Below are 15,004 nucleotides of genomic sequence, written 5' to 3'. Positions count from 1 at the left end.
CAAATTATATAGTAAGATGATGACAAGTGTTACAAAAAAAGAAAAGAAAAGAAAAAGTAGACCAGGGTCAGTAATGAAGGGGGAAGGGAATGGTTACAACCTGAAACAGGGCGATCAGGGTAGGCCTCAGTTAAAACTGCAAAGACTTGAAATGTGGTGGGAAGCAGCCATCTGAGAATCGCAGAACCTGGACAAAAGCTACTTTGCCTCTCGCTGACTTGGTTTCCCCACCTTTAGAACTGAAATAATGATTCTCTTCAAATAATGGTGTTGTGGGCTTCCCTGGTGGCACAGTGGTTGAGAGTCCGCCTGCCGATGCGGGGGACACGGGTTCGTGCCCCGGTCCGGGAGGATCCCACATGCCGCGGAGCGGCTGGGCCCGTGAGCCATGGTCGCTGAGCCTGCGCGTCCGGAGCCTGTGCTCCGCAACGGGAGAGGCCCACAACAGTGAGAGGCCCGCGTACCGCAAAAAAAAGAAATAATAATTACTCTCTCAATGTAAACAACACCATTATTATTTTTTTTTTCTGCTGTATGCGGGCCTCTCACTGTTGTGGGCCTCTCCCGTTGCGGAGCACAGGCTCCGGACGCGCAGGCTCAGCGACCATGGCTCACGGGCCCAGCCGCTCCGCGGCATGTGGGATCCTCCCGGACCGGGGCACGAACCCGTGTCCCCCGCATCGGCAGGCGGACTCTCAACCACTGTGCCACCAGGGAAGCCCTAGAGAGTAATTATTATTTTAAGTAACATTTTAGTCTCTTGGACAGTGTGGAGGGCAATGGGGGAGGGACAAGGAGAATGGTACTGCATCATGAAAAGGACTCTGTAAAAGAAAATCATCTCCAGGCATTTTTTCCCCATGTGGAAATAAAGTTAATACTTTGCAAACTCCACCTGGTACATAAAAACAATGAGCATAAAATCTTATACATTGTATAAATATATATATTTATTCACAGTGTTATTGCATTATCTGTTGTTTTGAATTCTTTTTTAATTTCCTTCTATACATGGTCCAAGCTGACGTCATCTGTTTTAGATCATGCAACCCTGAAAGGCAAGAACTAGCCTACTTAACTGTTTTTAAATATCCGCATGATAGGTATGTATGTAACAAATGCTGTCTGAACATAATTAGAAGTATCTCCTTTTTCGTTTAACGTGAACCTACGTTTTTTTAACCCAAACACCTCTAAGCATTTAACAAAAAGTCTTACACATTTCAAAGCACCTTCGGGGGAAGACAAGTAGTACAGTGTCATGGAACAAGGTGTACAAAGCACAGGCTTTGGAAATAACCTGCTTGGATTTCAGGACTCAGCCTAACCACATGTTAGCTGTGCAACTTTGAGTAAATCACTTAACATCTCCAAAACTTGAGTTGCTTCACCTGGGAAACCAGAAAAACAATACCTAACCCCAAGGTTTTTGTGTAATGGAGCTAATGGAAGCAGAAGTACCTGGCACAGTGCCTGACTCATAAAGGGCATTAAATACATGTTAGTAAACTCTTTGCCAAATATTCTGCCCCCAACGCTGCACCCCCCATGCTGATCCCAAACACACACATACACGCACACACTTCGTCAGTGTGTAAAAAAATGTCTTGCTTTAAACTATAAGGAGAGTGTAAGAGACAGCCAGGATCTCCTTACTCCATCCCACTAGCCCTGGCAACCTCTCAGCTGTGGAATCCTTGGTTATTTCCTTTCTCAAGGAGGAGATACTGTTCTGGTTTGACAGATCCTTTCCTGGACACACTCTCAGAATTCCCTAAGGTTGTTATCGTGGCTAATGGATAACAATGCAGAGGCTATGGGAGTGAATAATCACTCTCTCCCTGCTAAAAACTTCCTTTATTGACTTCTCTAACTTCCCGTTAGTACTTTGCTGCCAAATCAACCTCTTGTTCTAGGCAACTATTAAAAGTAATTTTCTTGAAACTAAAAAACACATTTAGTCTTCAACAATAAATTGCACTAACCTCAATTACTAGCCACTTAGGCTATTAGAATATTAGACTATTAGAAAATTTGCAAAATTAAATTGTTTACATTTCTACTTCCTTCTTTTAACCCTTAAAATGCAAACAAAAACAGGAGTGAAGAAAGATATCTTTTAGTTATTCCTTCTACAAGATAATGTGGATGACAGTAATATTAGGTAAATAAATATTTAGTGTCTAAAATGACAGCATTATCTATTCTTCATTGAAAGAGAAACTGAAAGCAATGCAATTAAATAGCTTGTTCTTGTGGCTCAGAGTGAAATGGTATCCTTTTCTATTATGTGGCAGTCTTGTATTGCTGTATCTCAAGCACATAGCACCGTGCCTAGACCATAGCTGGCAGCCAGTAAATTTTAACTGAATGAAATGAATAAATTACCATTTGCTTTTATCCCGAGGACCAACATATGACCTTTAATCCCCAAAAGATAAAACAAACGATCCCATTATATGTGAACCATATCCACAACACCAGAATCTAAGATTCCTACTCCAAAAGAGTGGCTAAAACAACTCCTTTTTGAGGCAATTCTGCTTACTTAGCACATTATTCCCCCCTACAGTTTTCCTTCCTTTGTTTTTGCACTAAGGTTATTTGTATAAAAAGCGGAATCTTTGTTGTCTAGTAATTCATCTGCTCCAGCTGCTTGTGTTCTGTTCCCAATCGAAATTCTCGGGTTTCAACCTCCTCATCATTTTTATAAGGAGCTCCGTGAATCCGCCAGCCTGGCTCCTTTTTCCGTCCTACAGAACACTGGGCCCCAAGCTCCCATACACTGCTCCTCTTTTTGCTTCCACCTTGGGGTTATGTATGGCTGTGCCACACATAATCTATCAGCGCTCATCAAAAAGTGTCCACTGATTAGCAGAGCACCGCTGCCACCCCAGTTCCAAAATTCTCCAACTTCAAGTCTGGGCAGGGCTACCCCAAAGTCAGAGAGACTACATGGAGAGGGTTCTAAAGATCAGAAGCTCAGTGAAAGTCACAGAAGGGTAGGTGGGTACAATTAGGTAGCTATAGTAAAATAATCCATTATTCTTTCAGAGGTAGAAACATACAGGAAAGCTGATCATCTCTTATTATTGTCAATTCAGTTTAAAGCATTTTATTAATCATACATACACATTTTTCAATGTGTAATTCTCATTGTGTTCCTTTCCGTTCCATAGACTTGTCTATCGTTTTCCCAGAGCTCTGTGTCCCTTATTTCTCACTGTTCCTCCGAAAAGGACAATAAACAATTTCCAAGCCACTCATCATCATAAACCCTGACATGTTAAACTACCCCCTGCTCAGTTTACGGACCACATGGGCCCATAAAACTCCTCTCTCACCAGCAAACCACCCCACACAAAATTCTCACTTCCCCTTTTCCCTCCTGGGAGGGATACTTCTTAAAGGAACAATTGAACCACACCCATCCCCTTCCTTCCTGCTGGAGGTGCATCCCCCAACCCAGGACACTAGGGGGACTCCTTACCTGGAAGGCAGTTGCACTCAAAGGCGAAGTCACCAGTCTGCCGGCAGGTGCCTCCGTTGACACAGGGGGAGGGTGCACAGGGCACGTAGGGACTGTCACAGTGCTGGCCTGTGAAGCCCTGGGGGCACTGGCACTGATAGGAACCCGGGAGGTTGAGGCAGGTGCCACCGTGCTGGCATTGTCCTGGAACATCACACTCATTGACATCACTTGCACACTTCTGCCCTGTGAAGCCTGCGAGGCATGTGCAGGAGAACTGGTTGGCCACAGTGGTACAGGTACTTCCATTTGCACAGGGCTGAGACAGACAGGTATCAGTCCATTGGCACAGTTTACCTAGAGGAAAGATAACAAGAACTCAGTACTGCCCACAGAAATGAGGGTCAGCCCCATCCCACCACCCCACATCTCCCACCCAAAGGGTGACATAAGGGAGCCACTGCATGGAGAATCCCTAAGCTCTTTGAATTTTACAGGAAGCCCGTATCAGAGCTTCCTCAAGTTCACCTGACAGGGGCACTCTCCAGGGCCCTCAGCTGACACACAAACACTCAGTGGGTCACATGGGAGGGGGAGGGACTGTAGGTTAGTCGCAGGAAGCCTACATCAACCCCTGCAGCACAGGATCCAGAAGGGTCTGGATCCACCTACTGTCTCACACCTCCTTGTCTTTGCATAAGCTGCTCCTCTGTTTGGAAGGCCATCTTCCTTTGTGGTTACCTAATGGGCTTCAACTTATCTTGACAGCTCTACTCATAAGTCACCACTGCTGTAAAGTCATCCTTAATGCTCCCCTCAGCTCCCCAAATCCCCACACCCTCTCCCTCACACACACACACCCCTGCACATGCAAACATATACCCCAAGTTTGCTGTTTCCTTTTATATCACCTGTCACACTGGCAGGGGTCAGATCCCTGTAGTAGGCTCTCAAATCATGTCTTTTGAATGAATAAAATGTATCGATATTTTCCAAAATAAATTATGACTAAATAGACCTCTTAGATGATAGAAACAAGTCAATATGACTTCTATTTCCCTTAAACACAACACACATGCACACGTATTCTGGGAAACATTTTGTTGATTGCGGTCTTGACAAAAATATTGCTGGATGTGTTTGAAGGAGATACAGACTCTCTGGCTTCTTATATATGGAAATAACTAGAAGCTGTCATGAGAATAAAGGTCTAGAAAGGTAAATCTTGTGGACTCTCTCAGGTAGGAAAGTACTAGAAAGAAGCAGGAAGAAAGTACTGAATCTCAAGGCATAACTCAAAGGAATCAAAGCAGATTCTTTGAGGTAGAAAGAGAGAGAAAAAAAATACTCCCATGCTATTAGTAAATTTGGTATTCACGTGGTTTTTTGTTTTCATTAGTGTAAGCTTTTGTCAAAACTAAAGATATGAGAACCCCCTGAATTTGTTAGTACTCCAATTGGTTGTCTAGATAAACACCCAAATCTTTGACCCCAGAGAAAAGCAAATAACAGTCATGACAGCTTCTCTAAAAGGGAGAGAGAGGTGACATTTGAGCACACAGAAGCGCTCTGTGCCTATCAAGAATATCAAATCAAGGGAAAGGGTGCAATAAAAATTTGGGTACAGCATGTATATCTCACAGTGCTAAGTCTAGAGAAAATGAAGGAACCTCAATCTTTCTTGCTATTTTTTCTTCTGAGAGGTACTTACCTACAATGGAGAACAGATAAAAATGGTTACTTTTGACAACTGTGTATATCAGAGTATTTGCCTACAACTGAAACAAGAAGGTCTCTGACCTTGGTTTCCCATATATGTTTTGTACAAGCACTAACTTCCTGCCTCTGTTTCTTTATCTATGAGTGAGGTGAGCTCATACGGTCTGACGAGGTGGTATAGTGAGCTATCCCAAAACCAAAAGGGTGAGCTTGACCTGTGGCAGTTCCTAAAGTGACAGACAAAAGTGGCAGATTTGTAAGGATGATCAGAACCCTGCAGACCACCAAGAAGAGTTTGTTTTAATGGCAAAGGAATACATTTTAATTTGAGGGTTATTTCAGAGTAACATTTTAGTTCTGAAGAAGGCACTACTGTCATTTCCACCAGTCAGGATTAAAATGTGTTAAATAGATATGCCTTCCCTTTGCCTTGTGGAGCCAAACAACTCGAAACTGACAATCAGGAAAAAATTATTCTCTTAACCACCAAATCTCTTCAGTGACTCACAGTATCAATGCTGTCATAGTCGTGATGGTGATAACGGATCATCCTATATATCTTCTACCCGTAACAACACCTTTTAATGAAAAACCAGTAGAACAAGTATTCCAAACTAAATGGTCCAGTCTAGTTTTCTGAATATGTCTTTCATTTTTTATTAGATTTAAGGAATTGTTGATATAGTGGGGGACAAAATGATGGCTAGTTCTCCTTTTCTCGTCTACCTTCATAAACACGTGCGGTTCATTCTGAATAAAGCCCAGACCCAGCTTTGAAGAACCCACAACATAGTCAGATGAGAGACATGTAAAAATTAATTACAATAAAATGTGACACATAAACTAACAGAACACAGAGACTAACTGTGTAAAGGAATCATGAAAGGGTCACTAAGAGTTTACAATAACATTGGGCAATCCCCGACTGTAGAAAAGGGCGTTCCAGGCAAAGGGGTGTGCAAAAGCATGGAGGCAACAGGAAGCATGACATTTTCAGGAAATGATGAGAATGCTGGCGTCACTAGAGCTAGATGCGTGTGAGGAACTGAGGCTATAAGAAGATGTAAGGCCTAGACTGTAAGGGCTACGCGAGCCATGTAAAAGAGTTTGTACTCTGCAGACGATGAAAAGTCACTAGGGTGGTAAGCAGGTGAGTTTGTGAGAAGATCTGCATTCATGTTAAAGATCCATGGTAATGTGACAGGTGGACAAGAGGGGGAGAAAGTAAAGGCAAGGAAACCAGGTAGGAAACAACTGCAGGAGTCCAGGTGAGAGATGACCTGGACCTCACCTACAGAGGTCTTTAGAGGTCACAGAGCAGAAGAGAAAATGGAGAGGGGTAGACAGGTGAGACGTATCTCAGAGATTAGACGGGGTGACTGAGTCTAAGTGGGGTACAGAGAAGTGAGAGGGAGTTTCTAGTTTGGAGTATTTGGAGTGTACATTGGTGCCACTATGATATCAACATGTTGAGTTTGAGGTACCTGTCGAATTTCTAAGGATAATATGCAACGGATAGTTAGAAATATGAGCCTGAATGTCAGGGTTGGGGTGGAGCTAAAAGGATAACCATGAGAGGCATCAGCAAGGCATGAAGATGCTGGGAGTTGAAGCAACTGGAGATAGCGAGATTCCCTGGGGAAAGCTGTGCTATGACTCAAAACAGAATTCCAAAGAACACAAAAATTAAATGCATGAGGACAAGGATAAGGCAATGTAGAAGCAAATGGAACAATCAGCTTAGAAAGCCCGAAAAGCCAATGCCCTGAATGTCTGGGGAGAGGAGATTTCAAGGAATAAGTTATCGGTAACACGAACAACTTTTCTTCTGGTGATAGTGAAGTAATTCTGATCCCCAATCCTGATATATATTCTTCAGGCAGTCAACTACTTCTGAGTATCTGACCCTTTTTCTTTCTCTTTCTCCCCTTTCAAAAGGAACTGAAGGATAGTTGATTGGAACATTCCAGTCCTTACCATAATGTTAAACATGTACCAGAGTTGGGGGGACCCTAAAGAACCAGATGACAGTTATCTAAAAGATGCTAAATAAAAGTACCTGCTGAGAATGGGAAAGTATGGCCGTGAGTCCCATTTGTTACCTGTAAAACCGACTTGGCAGGTGCACTCATAGGTATCCCGGCTAAGCACGTGGCACTTGCCTCCATTCAGGCAAGGGTGAGACCCAAAGCAGGGGTGAGTGGTCGAGTACTGGCAGTCCTCGCCTATGAAGCCCGGGGCACATCGGCATGTGGCTTTCCCCAACATAGCCTGGGCCACACACGTCCCACCATTCTGGCAGCGGTTCTTCTCACAGGGGTCTCGATGTTGACAATATTCTCCCAAGAATCCCTCTGGGCATCTGTATGGAAAAGAGAGGAGTCCATGAAAACTCTTGACTTCTTATAAGTCCCCAAACTTACAAGATAACGCAGTCCATTCAAGAAAACACGAGACCATAAATTGAGAAACCCAAAGGTACAACTGTAAAACTGACTCACTTTGGGAGAAGAAGTGTTTAGAGTACTTAACTGCATACTCTCATGTCTTTTTGAGTTTTGGCAGGTGACAGAATGTCAGGTGGGTGACCCAGCATGGTCTGCCACGGCCAGTCAACATGATCCTCATTCAGAGGCAAAATACAGCCATAGCTTTTTTCATGTAGATGCAGGCTGGTATGCTGTAACAGCACCTTTTTGTGCAGCATTGTTGATACTTGTCTTTAAATTCATTAACTTTCTCGTTTTGACTAAGTCAATTGATAGAATTAAGACGTTCACATGATAATGTATGGACCGAGCCTCTTATCCTCTCCAGTTTAAAATATATAAAATATCTCTCAAGCATTGAGAAATAATAAGTTCTACTTTTGTTGTTTCCACTGAGACATCAGTTGGCCTATACCTAGACTTCTGGGTTATGTTCAAGGGGTTGAGACTGTGATAAAGAAAAAGGAGGTACAGGAATGGGGAAGGGTTCAAAGGGGCTTTTCAGAAACTTAAATCTGTTAAGATATTAGTAGCAGGCAGCTTTCCTAACCAAAAAAAAAAAAGCACAGAATATAATTAAAATAACATTTAAAATCTCTAAGGTACCATACAAACACCAAAGTGAAGAAGGGAAAACAATTCAAGAATAACATTCTATAACATTTTCCACACACTGTGTTGAGGAATCTTTTTATATGCCATCCATTGATTTCTAAGATACACAACCATCCCAAATTGTGTGTAATATTTACGACAGTTTTCTCTAAACACCATAAAAAGGCATGGAAAGTCTCCATTTTCATAATGAAGAGGTTGTTCGAATGGGACCTCTAAGAAGCACTTAAATGGAACACAAAGTCTTTGATTCTAACTATAAATCTTGCCATTTGGCTGCAACCCAGATATTTTGGTTCAACCTCTTTCTCCATTTTACTTTTTGGAGGATAGAAAACTAACTGCAAGGCTGTTCCACCATTACCTCGAAGATAACACATTTAAACCAATGTGTTTAAATCCTATCACATCTTCCGATGCTCAATCACTATGTTCTGACCCTCCCAATCACCCAGACTTGAAGCACTGGGGTCCCGTCTCACTCCTTCTTGTCTTTGCCAACCATATCCATGATGTTTTATTAGCCACTGGTTGACCAGGTGAGGTCTTTAGAGGTCACAGTTTTGAGAAAAGGAGAATCAGATATTTGGGAACTAAGATAGTACATGCCCAGATGAATTACACAGTAACTAAAATGGCTGGAGGAGGAAACAGAGCTAGTAAGTAGCTACAGTGGCAGTGATGTAACTGACCCCAGCCTCCTCACCTTTTCCCAGAGCTCGGAATAGTAAGAGAGGCAGAGCCAGGAGCAGCTGGAGCTCTGAGCATCCTCATGAACAGATGAAGCTAGAGAATAAGAGGCAGTGAGGAGAGGGCACAGCACTGAAACCAAAGACTGGCTGAAGTTTCCAGTGAGGAGTCTGCACCTCATACGGTGAGGAGGCCCATTTGGAGTCCTGGTGCTATGACCTTGGACAAGTTATTGGGTTGGCCAAAAGGTTCGTTCAGTTTTTTTCCATAAGATGGCTCTAGTAGCACTTAGTTGTCTTTAACTTCATTCGAAACAATTTTGTTAGACTATATTGTGGTAGCTGTCATATCAGTGTACATTTTTTAAAAAAACATCAAAATTGGTGAATTTTTGTGTAGCCATTTTAATACTGAAGATGGAAGAAAAAGGCAACATTTTCGGCATATTATGCTTTATTATTTCAAGAAAGGTAAAAACACAACAGAAACGCAAAAGAAAAAGAAGATTTGTGCAGTGTATGGAGAAGGTGCTGTGACTGACTGAACATGTCAAAAGTGGTTTGCAAAGTTTCGTGCTGGAGATTTCTCGCTAGATGATGCCCCATGGTCAGGTAGACTAGTTGAAGTTGAAAGTGATCAAATAGAGACATTAATTGAGAACAATCAACGTTCTACCACGCAGGAGACAGCCGACATACTCAAAATATCCAAATCAAGCACTGAAAATCATTTGCACCAGCTTCGTTATGTGAATCGCTTTGATGTTTGGGTTCCACGTAAGTTAAGTGAATAAAAACCTTCTTGACAGTATTTCCACATGTGATTCTCTACTTAAACGTAATGAAAACATTCCGTTTTTAAAACAAATTGTGATGGGCGATGAAAAGTGGATACTGTACAATAATGTGGAACGGGAGAGATCGTGGGGCAAGTGAAAGGAACCACCACCAACCACACCAAAGGCCGGTCTTCATCCAAAGAAGGTGATGTTGTGTATATGGTGGGATCGGAAGGAAGTCCTCTATTATGAGCTCCTTCCAGAAAACCAAATGATTAATTCCAAGTACTGCTCTCAATCAGACCAACTGAAAGCAGCACTCAACAAAAAGCATCCCGAGGGGCTTCCCTGGTGGCGCAGTGGTTGAGAGTCCGCCTGCCAATGCAAGGGACACGGGTTTGTGCCCCGGTCCGGGAAGATCCCACATGCCGCGGTGCGGCTGGGCCCGTGAGCCTGCGCTCCGCAACGAGAGAGGCCACAACAGTGAGAGGCCCGTGTACCGGGGGGGGGGGGGGTTAGAAAAAAAAAAAAAAAAAAGCATCCCAAATTAGTCAACAGAAAATGCATAATCTTCCATCAGGATAACACAACACTGCCTGCTTCTTTGATGACCAGGCAAAAACTGTTACAGCTTGGCTGGGAAGTTCTGATTCATCCGCTGTGTTCACCAGACTTTGCACCTTTGGATTTCCAATTATTTCCGTCTTTACAAAACTGTCTTAATTGAAAAAATTTCAATTCCCTGGAAGACTGTAAAAGGCACCTGGCACAGTTCTTTGCTCAAAAAGATAAAAAGTTTTGGGAAGATGGAATTATGAAGTTGCCTGAAAAATGACAGAAGGTAGTGGAACAAAAGGGTGAATATGCTGTTCAATAAAGTTCTTGGTGAAAATAAAAAATGTGTCTTTTATTTTTACTTAAAAAACCAAAGGAACTTTCTGACCAATCCAATACTTAACTTCACTATCAGCTCTCACATTTTAAATAGTTAATAAAGCTACCTGCATCGTGAAGCTGTTTTAAGAATTGAACAAAATCAAGTATGTGAAAAACTTTATAAATATGAAAAGTTTTGCAGATGAAAAACATTTTTTCTCTCTTTGTACTTACTGAGGAAAAATATAATGCTTTATTCAAATCACAGCTTGATTTTATAATAGAATAGGTTATTTGCTGCTTATTTTTTAAGTAAAGGAGCAAAAATTGCCAACGTAGCATAGGTAAAATTAACCCTGAGCTGTATTATTAAAAGCATTTGCAACTTATTCAAGATATCTGTTATGGATGACGTTAGAAACTGCGACACAATTCTCATTCACAGTGACAGTCCTCTGGGCATTAAGCCTGGCTAACACCTCTCGATTCTCCCACATGGGAATTCTTTGCCTTGTAAATAATGGCAGACTTTTAAACCTGGGTGGGCTTTGCCCAGCTTTGCTTCCACCACCTCCCCAACACTATCATATGGCATCTGCTCGGAGAATGCAAACTCATTCAAAAATGAGCTTCATAAACATGTAATGAAAACATAAGGTTCCCAGGAAAACAAAGATGAAAACAATATGCAAGATTCTGAAGCCAAACAAACGTATTCCTGAATTATCTATTACTAAGGTTTAATCTACATTGTTGCTTCCTACCAGTATGAAAAAATAAGTTTCAACTAAGGTATGTTTAAGAAACCAGTAAAAATAGAGGTGGTAACTACAGCTGGTGGGTCTACTCTGACCCACTGCTTATTTTTTATGGCTGGAGAGCTAAGAACGGTTCTTACATTTTTAAATGGTTGAGGGAAAAAAATTTTTAAAAAAACAATAATATTTTACGACATTTGAAAATTATGTAAAATTCAAATTTCAGGGTCCATACATAAAGTCTCATTGGAACGCAACCATACTCGTGCATGGAGGGATTGTCTATGGCTACTTTCACACTACAATAACAGGGTTGAGTAGTTGTGATGAAACAATATGGCTCAAAAAAGTGTTTACTATCCGGTGCTTTATAGAAAAAGTTTGTCAACTCCTGACTGACAGAATATCTGAAGCCTAATTCTATGCATAGCATCCAACATGCTTATGAATAATGATGTTGATGATGAAGAAGAACATTCTCATATCAGTTTCCACAAAGAATGTTACACTCATTCATTCATGCAACAAGCATTTACTAAGTGCCAGGCATTGTTCTAATGCTAGGAAAATCCTTGAACTTGTGTAGTTTAAATTCTAGTAGGAGAAGACAAAAAGCAAAATTAATAAGTAAAATACATAATTTGTTATGTGACATTAAGTGCTATGTAAAACAATAAAACAAGAAAGGGGCACAGGAAGGGAATAAACTGGGGATAATGGAGGTGGATAAGTGAGGTATTTCAGTTACAAATAGGAAAAGCAGAAAAGGCCTCACTGAAAGGCACATTTGAGTCAGAACGTGAATGAGGTGAGGGACTAGCCATGCAGGTATCTAGGGAAAGCATGTTCAAGGCAGAGAGAACAGCAAACGCAAAGGCCCTTAAATAGGAAACAGTCCTGGCATGTTTGAGGAATAGCCAGGAGACCTCTGTGGCTCCACCAAAGGGATTAAGAAGAAAAAGTAGCAGAAAATAGATTACAGCTGTAACTGGGAGGCAGATCATGAGGGGTCTTCAGGCCACTGCAAAGAAGGATTTAGGGTTTTACTCTAAATGAGATAATACTTAGATATGATGTACAACTGATTTATTCTTCTGAAGTCCACGTACAGAAACATGTCTTATTTTTATGGGAAACTAGACCCATTGTTGGTATAATAATAAAGACTTTCTTATTTAAAATAGTCTAGAGGGCTAGACATCAGCCTATTCCTTTACCTTAAAACATGTAAAAGTCTCTTTTTTTTTTTTTTTTTTTTTGCGGTACGTGGGCCTCTCACTGCTGTGGCCTCTCCCGTTGCAGAGCACAGGCTCCGGACGCGCAGGCTCAGCGGCCATGGCTCACGGGCCCAGCCGCTCTGCGGCATGTGGGATCTTCGCGGACCGGGGCACAAACCCGTATCCCCGGCATCGGCAGGCGGACTCTCAACCACTGCGCCACCAGGGAAGCCCTACAAGTCTCTTTTAACCTACATTTTTCACTAAGCCTCATTTCCCTTTCCAAATTCTCCCTTCACAAATAAACTTCTGTAACTGTAGCCTAATTTTACAGCTATTTTCCCTTTCTTTTCCATTTTTTTATTTGTTCCTTTGCAGTAAAACTTTCATTCTACTTATTGCCCAGAAACTCTGTCCTAAGAGCAATGACTTTCCGCTTGTCAAGTTCAATGGTCTCATCTGAGATTTCTTCATAAGGAAATTCTTTCTCTTATAGGAGGTACTGCTGACCATGCCTCCATCACTCCACTTGTTTTACATTTGGCTTTTACGACTCCCTCTGTATCTCAAAGCTTGGTAAATTCTTAGTCTATATTGCTGAATCCTCTTCTCCTTCTTCCCCATCAATTTATGGCCACTTGAGGCTTAAGTCTGGGCTGGACTACTCTTTTCTCTCTTAGGCATTTGTTATTTTTGTTATTGTTCATTTTGTTTTAAGCAACTACCTTCATGTATACAGCTCCAGTTCCATATGTTCAGTTTACTAAAAGTCATCTACTTACCCTAATATATCCTGCCAATACTTGACACTAAACATTTCAAAAGTAGGATTATATTTCCATGAAACTTTAATTCCTCCATTTTCCTAAGGCTTCCATTTACAATCTCAAGTCATTTTCGGTTAATCCTTTTACATTATATATAACTTATGAACATGTTCTCATGTCTTGTTAACTGAATTCCTACAGTACTCATCACTCACGCGCACTGTTCCCTTTCTGATAAAAAATTCTGATCATCTTAAAAGCCTCAGGCCAGACATCTTGTTGCTGTCTTTTTCCCCACTTCCATCCATCCTTATAATAACAGAACCTTGGGATTAAAGATACCCTAAGGTAATTTCTACCCAAAGAGATAATTCTTTCTAAAATATCCCTAAAAGATGACCACAGCCTCTACTTGAATAAAATTAGTTAACCATGGTGTCTGAGAAATAGAATTTAATAAATAATTGAAGTTATTTTGTTCCTATTATTAAAAGCACAGATACTAGAACCAGATCACCTGGATTTCAATCCCCTGTACTCTATGAGTGATCCTGAGCAAGTTACTAAGCCTCCTTGTTGTAAAATAAATTTAATAACAGTGCCTACCTTGTAGGGTTTTAAATAATTGTAAAGCACTTAGAACAGTAGGTAGCACATAGTAAACGCCATGTATTTGTTAAGTAAAATAAAATTACTGGCTCACTACTTTAACAATAGAACTCTCTTCAGCGTGGGTGGATCCCCATGTCAGGAAGCTCTTTCTTTCTGATGTCTTCAAATTCTACCTTCCTTCCTAGGTATGTATATACCAAGAGGGATAAAACATAAGTCCACCAAAAATCTGTAAAGAATGTTCAGAGCAGTATTATTCATAATAACGAAAAGCAGAAACAACCCAAATGTCCATAGCCGATGAATGGATAAATAACATGTGGCATATCCATACAATGAAATATCATTTGCCATAAAAAGGAATGAAGATGTGATACATGCTGTGACACAGATGAACCTTGAAAATACCATGCTAAGTGAAAGAAGCTAGACACAAAGGGCCACATATTGTATGATTTCATTTTTGTGAAATGTCAAGAATAGGCAAATCTATACAGATAGAAAGTAGATTAGTGTTGCCAGGGGCTGGGAAGAGGGGGAACTGAAGAGGGACTACTAAGGAGTAGAGAGTTCCTTTGGAAGGTAATGAAAATGTTTTAAAATTAGATAATGTTGATGGTTACACTTAACTGTGAATATACTAAAAACCACTGAATTGTACACTTCAAAAGGGTGAATTTAATAGTATGTGAATTACTGTTGGTGGGAATGTAAATTGGTGCAGCCACTATGGGAAACAGTATGGAAGTTCCCTAAAAAAACTAAAAATAGAGTTACCATATGATACAGCAATCCCACTCCTGGGCATATATCAATATCTAGACAAAACTCTTTAATTTGAAAAGATACATACACCCCAATGTTCACAGCAGCACCGTTTACAATAGCCAAGACATGGAAGCAACCTGTCCATGCCCATCAACAGATGAATGGATAAAGAAGATGTGATATATATGTATATACCCATACACACACACACACACACACACACACACACACACACACACACACACA

General features: G+C 41.1%; 1 protein-coding gene across 2 annotated transcripts in view; it reads right to left on the bottom strand.

Annotated features, from left to right (window-relative positions):
* Positions 1-15,004, bottom strand: part of NOTCH2 (notch receptor 2) — a 206,412-nt gene that overhangs the window by 87,441 nt on the left and 103,967 nt on the right. For both annotated transcript variants that reach the window (XM_029229052.1, XM_029229051.1), the window contains exons 3-4: positions 7,291-7,550; positions 3,491-3,826 (exon numbers count right to left, since the gene is read on the bottom strand). In XM_029229052.1, the coding sequence (XP_029084885.1) occupies positions 3,491-3,826; positions 7,291-7,456 (502 nt within the window). In that variant the 5' untranslated portion in view covers positions 7,457-7,550. The remainder of the gene's footprint in view (positions 1-3,490; positions 3,827-7,290; positions 7,551-15,004) is intronic.

The sequence above is a fragment of the Monodon monoceros genome, unplaced genomic scaffold (assembly GCF_005190385.1).
Source record: "Monodon monoceros isolate NGI ecotype Baffin Bay Population unplaced genomic scaffold, NGI_Narwhal_1 Super_Scaffold_18, whole genome shotgun sequence".
Lineage (NCBI taxonomy): Eukaryota > Metazoa > Chordata > Mammalia > Artiodactyla > Monodontidae > Monodon > Monodon monoceros.
This window is presented reverse-complemented; position numbering and strand designations above follow the sequence as displayed.